The 6,591-nt window shown below is 43.3% G+C and overlaps 1 protein-coding gene across 5 annotated transcripts in view; it reads right to left on the bottom strand.

The window, feature by feature from the left end:
- Positions 1–6,591, bottom strand: part of Rasgrp3 (RAS guanyl releasing protein 3) — a 94,693-nt gene that overhangs the window by 9,296 nt on the left and 78,806 nt on the right. For all 5 annotated transcript variants that reach the window (XM_028773426.1, XM_028773425.1, XM_028773424.1 and 2 more), the window contains 2 exons: positions 5,425–5,540; positions 3,515–3,662 (listed from right to left, as the gene is read on the bottom strand). In XM_028773426.1, coding sequence (XP_028629259.1) covers positions 3,515–3,662; positions 5,425–5,540 — 264 coding nt within the window. The remainder of the gene's footprint in view (positions 1–3,514; positions 3,663–5,424; positions 5,541–6,591) is intronic.

The following is a 6,591-nucleotide window of genomic DNA, read 5'->3' as shown; positions in this document are numbered from 1 at the left end:
ATAGCATAGCATAGCATAGCATAGCATAGCATAGCATAGCATAGCATAGCATAGCATAGCATAGCATAGGCTGGTACCTCGGGGGGAAGGGATGCCTCAGCATGGGCCCGCAGAGGCACCTTCTTCCCCACACCACACCTCACCTCCACCAAACATATCCCTCCCTTTCTTTTCTTTTTTATAAAACACAACAGTTTCTTGTGCCTTTTCTTGGACTCTTCCTTCTGTTTTGTCCTATTCCAATGTGTTAATTTTGTTTTATCTTTTATATTATATTTTATATTACTATTCCTAAGATGCCTGTTTGTTCTCTGATGAGAGACAGAAAGGGAATGGATCTGGATGGGAGGCTAGGTGGGGGGAACATGGAGGAGTAGAGGGAGGGGAAACTATAATCAGGCTATATTATGTGAAAAAAATCTACTTTCAATAAACGAGGGTGGGGGAAGAGAAGAAGAGACATCCTTTCCTGGTGTGGTGGTTCATGTCCAATCCCAGCATTCAGAAGGAAGGAAGAAGGGTCTCAAGTTCAAGGCCACCCTAGACTATTGAGACCCCTCCCCACTACACATAAAGACAGGGCACCCTAATATGGAGTTGCAGTCCGTTACTAGCATCACTGAAGAGCTGCTTGAAAAAGAGATAACCAAGCAAGGGTCCTTTCAGGACATGGTTTACTGGCTTCCTTAGAACCCAGGCAGTATTTGCCAGAAAAAGACAGTGAGTGGGTCAGTGTGCCAGGCAACAGCAGCTGAAGGAAACCCCGCTTACATGAATCTTGAGAGCATTTGATGTGATCTGAGAACACAGGCTGTTAGTGTCCATGAAATTCTTTATAATATGAACAACTCTGGACTGAGAATGAGGAGTTTCCTTGGGTTCATGGTCCTGCTGCCAATGAGCTGTGCGACCTTGGGGAATTAACTCACGTAACTTCTCCAGCCTTTAGTTTCTTCTATAAAATACGGGGATTACCAACAGGCTTTCAGTTCTGGCAATTCTGAAATGCACGCACTGCCTTCTTTATCCTTAAAATAGAACTTATTTTGAAAGCAGATGGGCCAGGCACTAGAAAATGGCTCCTGGCATTCTCAGTTCCTTTCAAGGATCTATCTTCAGAGTTGTATTTAGAAATCCCTTGAAGACCACAGGACCCTTAGGTATTATGTGAGCAAAGATCAAGGCAAACTGTACAAATGAAAGTAAACATATTTTGAAAACTAAAAAGAGTTATAAAAATTAAAAGAGTTAATTCCAGGCAACTCTAACAGTGCTGAGAAGATTCTTTCAAACAGTTTTGTGCTGCCTCATCTTTTTCTCATTCTCTTGGTACTTTCAACTTTTAACATGCCTGATATTATTTATCTCCCCAACAGCTTGGCAGGTAAGTAGTGTATTAAATACCTTTTACAAATCGGAAAACAGACATAAAGATAGTCATTAACTGAGGTCCACGACATGAAGTTAGGAGGCAGCCAGAGTGTGGTTCCCAAGACAAGGTTCCAGACTCCAGCCCCAGGGCTTTGTACCTCATTCGTATCAAGAGCAAAGCATCAGCACCTTTGTTCAGATGAGTGGGGGGAGGATGTGGAACCCCAAGAATGACCACCTTCCTGCTTCTATGAAACCTGGCATCCCTGAGTAAGGAGGAGGCAACAGATAACACTGTGGACTGAATAACTACCTCAAGTCCCTCATATGCCACCAGAGAGGTCAAGAGATAGTCTTGATTTGCAGTTGTGCCTAGGCAGTTCCTCTCAGACTGACCTGTTAATTAGAAGGCTCAAAAATATATTTCACAGAAAAATGTGTGTGTGTGTGTGTGTGTGTGACATTTGCAGGGCAGTGGAGCATTTATATGGCTTTGTTCCATTTGCATTTTCAAGTTTATCTACTTCTCCAAATGCACTGTGAAAATAGAGAGACAAGAGACACATAAAAGAGGAAATGCATTTGTTGCACGGTAGAGTAGTCTGGTGAAGCACCCAGTGGAGATGCTAACAGAAAAGGAACTTCTCTGTCCGTGGGATTGACAAGGCAAGCTGGCTAGGGTGGCGCCTGCGTCAGCATCTGGAAATGTGGTGAAAGTGAACCTGCCTCTGATTTACCCATTCTCAGAAGGATGTGGCTTACAAAGCCAGTCCTTCAGGTGTAGGATGGGAGAAGTGTGATCGACTGGCAGCCCGGATGCAGTCAACACGGGTCGTGGCTGCTGAATAAAACCAACCCTTCAACTCTGGCAGGTGTCAGAGCTAGGTGCTGGGTCACCCTCACCTCAGATTTTCATTTTCTTTTACATGAGTACCAGATGAAAGATAATCAGAGCCCAAGAATCTGGTAAGGAGAAGGCCAAAAGCTGGCGCTACCACCCACTCACGTGGTAGGGTAGGTATACAGCAGCTCTTCCCACCATTCCCAATGCTGCAACCCTTTAATACAGTTTCTCATGCGTGGTGATCCCCAGCCACACAATTATTTTCATTGTTACTTCATAACTGTAATTTTGCTACTGTTATAATCATAATATAAATATCTCTGATTAAATGGCCTTCGGTAATCCCTAAGGGGTCACAGCCCACAGATGGAGCCTTGCTAGTAGACAGTCTCCATGTGCTGCGGTGGTGAAGGCCGAGCACAGGGTCCACACTCGGAGTACCTGTGTATGAGTTCACACACTTTTGATTAGAACTTTGCAGTCCTGGAGGATTTGAGGTAGCCGTTCTGCACCTCTCCATATTCCTAGGCAAAATGGGGAGAAAATGCCTACCTCAAAAGCATGTAGGGAATCCTTACATCACTGCCCAGGGACTTTGTTACTGTCAAGCATTAAGTAAATGTTAGTTGTTATCATGACTGCCTTATCCCCAACGCGTACTTTTTTTTCCTCTTTGAGTTAGGAAGTATTGAGCCATGTCATGATGAATGTGGTGACAAACACCATGTTAAACGAGTGCCAGAAGGAACTGGCTGAGATAAAAGTTCTTCTTTACAACAACCATTACCAACAGTGCTAATGGATGCCAGGGTTCTCTGGGCTGACACCTTCCCCTGGCACAGGTTACTAGCAGAGTTCTCTTTCTCTTTCTCTCTCTCCTTCCCTCCCTCTCCCTCCCCCTCCCTCTCTCTTTCTCTTTCTCTCCCTCTATCTCTTTCTCCTTCCCTCCATCTTTCCCTCTCTGTCTGTCTCTCTATCTCTCTGTCTCTCTATCTCTCTATCTGTCTCTGTCTGTCTCTATCTTTCTTTCTGTCTCTGTCTGTCTGTCTCTCTGCCTCTCTGTCTTTCTCTCTCTCTCTGAAGCTAACAGGGTTCAGCAGACTTCCCTGTCTTGGTTGCGGGAGCTCCTGGAGCCCAGCTAAACTCACAGATCTGTTTTGATTTTATTTCATCTTTTGTTTCAGGAACCGATCACATATCTGATTTTTGACTCAAAGGAGAAAGTGAATTGTATTTAGTAAACCATTTCCCTACCTTTCCAAGGTCCTGTGCAAATGAAAAAATGGAAATCCAACTTACAAATCCCGCACAGTGTTCGCAGAAGGTCGGTTTGAGATAGTTCATCTCCTGAAAATTATGGATAAAGCCTGGTCCCATTTTGCAGTGTAGCTGAGATTTAGCTCTCAGGAAATAAGCCATCATTTCGTCTTTGCTAATTAGGCCATCCCTGTTAGGAGAGTCAAAAAAGGAAAGGATCTTTGACTGTCCTGTCACCAAGTAGTTGCCACACTCAGCTACCCATCTCCCAAAGCTTTGTGACCAAAAGCAAATGAGAAATAATCACTTTTCCTAAACATCCAAAAGGAGGGTGAATCTCAAAGGGCACAACGTATTCAAAGTCTTCCACAATAAGTAGATTCTGTGTGCAAGTTTATAGCTGTGTGTGTGTGTGTGTGTGTGTTCACATGTATGAACACACATGGCTCAGAGAATTATCTTTATTACTGAGTACAAGCTTCCAGAAGGACAGTTTACTAGTGCTTGACTGGCAACAAGATAGAGATTATCACTGTCATGCTCAATTTATTCAGTCTAATTTACTGCAGGCTGCTCCCCCAGTAGCCCTTGTATCTTTGTCCTCCAGACAATCGGCTCATCTAGAGCAGAGTCTCCAGATCTCCTCTACACAGAAGGAACTTCGTCTTCAACCCGCCTACCTGTTTTCAGCTCACCACACTCCTTGCTTATCACTTGTGTATCCGTAAGGACCAAATGCACGTGACACAGGCAAGTACTGGGTACAGAGATCTTGCTTTTCCTGCCCAGTTCAGGATCCCCTTATCCTTCTCTTGGGTCTTCCTTTGGGTTCAGAAGGGCTGCTCCATCCCTGCTCTCTAGCCTCCATAGATCTTGGCCTTCTCACAGCCTCTGCTTAATCTTTTCTCCGTTTCTCCTGTTTCTGGAGATGCCCGAGACGGTCCTTCTCCCAACATCTCTTTCCTTGATTCTGCTGTCTTACCCAGCACTGGTCTTTCTCTCTTACCAACTCCCAAAGTTGTCAAAAACACCAGTGATGAGCATTTTCTTCAATCATTCTATACCACCCAGTCAAGTTCCTCACACTGCCTTTGTGCTGAAACTGCCAGTAAGGACAGTCCTCAATAGTCCCCTGTCATTCTTTGAAATCTCTGACCTCCTGGCAGTGTATACCATCGGGATATATTAACTTTGTGACATTCTCTTCTATAGAGAGCATGCAAGTCCATGCCTCTCTGCTTTACTCGTCCTTCTACTGTCCCCCCTTCTCTGTCTCTTCTGCAGCACCTACTCAACTCATTATTTTCTTCTTCCATGAGTGGGAAGGGATGTCCCACATGCTAATCTCCCCCTAAATTTCCCACCAGAAAGGAATGTTGCACCAGACCTCAGCAACCAGCTAATGCTGATGGACTGAAGATGTAACACGCACCTGTAGCCCACTACTCTCACACATTTGTACGTCAGCTTCAATAGCTTGCTCAGCATCTCTTCCTGGGCAGCCTGCCTCCCTCTCACAGTCAACATAGTCATGCCAAAGCCTGTATCTTTCTTTCTAATTCGTATTACCACGGGTTCCCATTTCTATTGACAATGTCAAAATTGTACCCCAGACTTAAGATCCTTTTATTCATCTCATATGCAAAATAACTTGAATTATACTAACAATTTTTGAGAATAAATCATCTAGTATCTTACCCATTCTAAAAAATTTTCCTGCAATTTCTGCAGACATTGCAGACACATACATCAATCACAAATATACACAAAAATCTAATTTGATCTTCTCGGTAGCTGGGACTACAGGCCTTTGCCCTCAGGCGTCTCACTTCTACTTGTGGCTTGTTGGGATGTAGATAGCTGGTTTGCCTCCCCCCCCCTCCCGAAACTCCCTAGATAATCTTCTGTTTTAAGCCAGATCCATTAAAACCAACAGAATTAATTAAACTTACTGATCTTTGTCTAGCACGCAGAAGGAATCCAGGAAGGGAAAATTGGCAGCTATGCTCTCAAAGTCCTCTTGGGAGATGTAGCCATCATGGTCGTGATCGTAGTTTCGAAACACAGACTGCAAAGGATAGACAGTATCTAGTATTTACTATGGACATGCATAAGTCAGGCACTAAACTTGTGAAAAAACAATAAGTAGATTCTCCATTCGGTCAAAGAGCTTAGGGTCTGGTGGGAGACTACTAAACGGAAAGCTTATTTAACACTACAAAACGGTAAGTAGTCTGTGGAGGGCTTTGAGGTTGGGATTTAGATAAACAAAGGTTTCCTATGGAAATAAAGTGTAAATTGAGACTTCAGGGTTAGGTTAGGGTTAGTAGGAGTTAGGTCAGTGAGTTTATTGATTATAATACCAAAAAAAAAAAAAGAATAGAATATAAAAGAAAAGGAAGCTCTAGGAATTTAAATTACCTCAAAAATTGAAAATATATGTTGAATGCTATCCTCATCAAAATTCCAGTAAGAAGTTTTTAAATTTATATTTGGATGAGAAAGTGTTTTCAAATAAACAAATAAATTCTAAAGTTCAAATAAAAGTCAATGTATAGGCTAAAAATTGTTCAGAATGATGAGAGAAAGAATACACCTCTTCAGAAATCAAGTATGCTAAAGGGCTACTTATCAACAGAAGAGAAAATAAGTTCACACATTCTCTATCTCTCCTGTGTCCAGATATTAGCTTTGAATGTTTCTACGTCTGTGTATAGGTCTCAGTGAGCATGGGTTTAAGTTGTGAAACTGGAATGGAAGGCAAGAGAAGGAAAGGAGGAGGAGCTGGGTGAATAACAGGACAGAGGAGGGGCGAATGGAGAAGGGAGGTTACCAGAGTGGGTGGATGCAAGGAGACAGGGGCTGGGGGAGAAGAGAAGGACCGAGAACCAATAAAAACAAATGTTCTTTGACAACTCCATAATGAAATCTAAAGGAATGAAGGAGAGGAAGGAAGGAAGGAAGGAAGGAAGGAAGGAAGGAAGGAAGGGAGAAAGGGAGGAAGGAAAGGAAAGAAGGAAGGAAGGAAGGAAGGAAGGAAGGAAGGAAGGAAGGAAGGAAGGAAGTCAGGAAGGAAGGAAGGGAGGAAGGAAAGAAGGAAGGAAGGAAGGAAGGAAGGA

This window comes from Grammomys surdaster, unplaced genomic scaffold (assembly GCF_004785775.1).
Source record: "Grammomys surdaster isolate TR1022 unplaced genomic scaffold, NIH_TR_1.0 227, whole genome shotgun sequence".
Lineage (NCBI taxonomy): Eukaryota > Metazoa > Chordata > Mammalia > Rodentia > Muridae > Grammomys > Grammomys surdaster.
The sequence above is the reverse complement of the archived record's forward strand: the minus strand, read 5'-3'. Positions and strand labels throughout refer to the sequence as shown.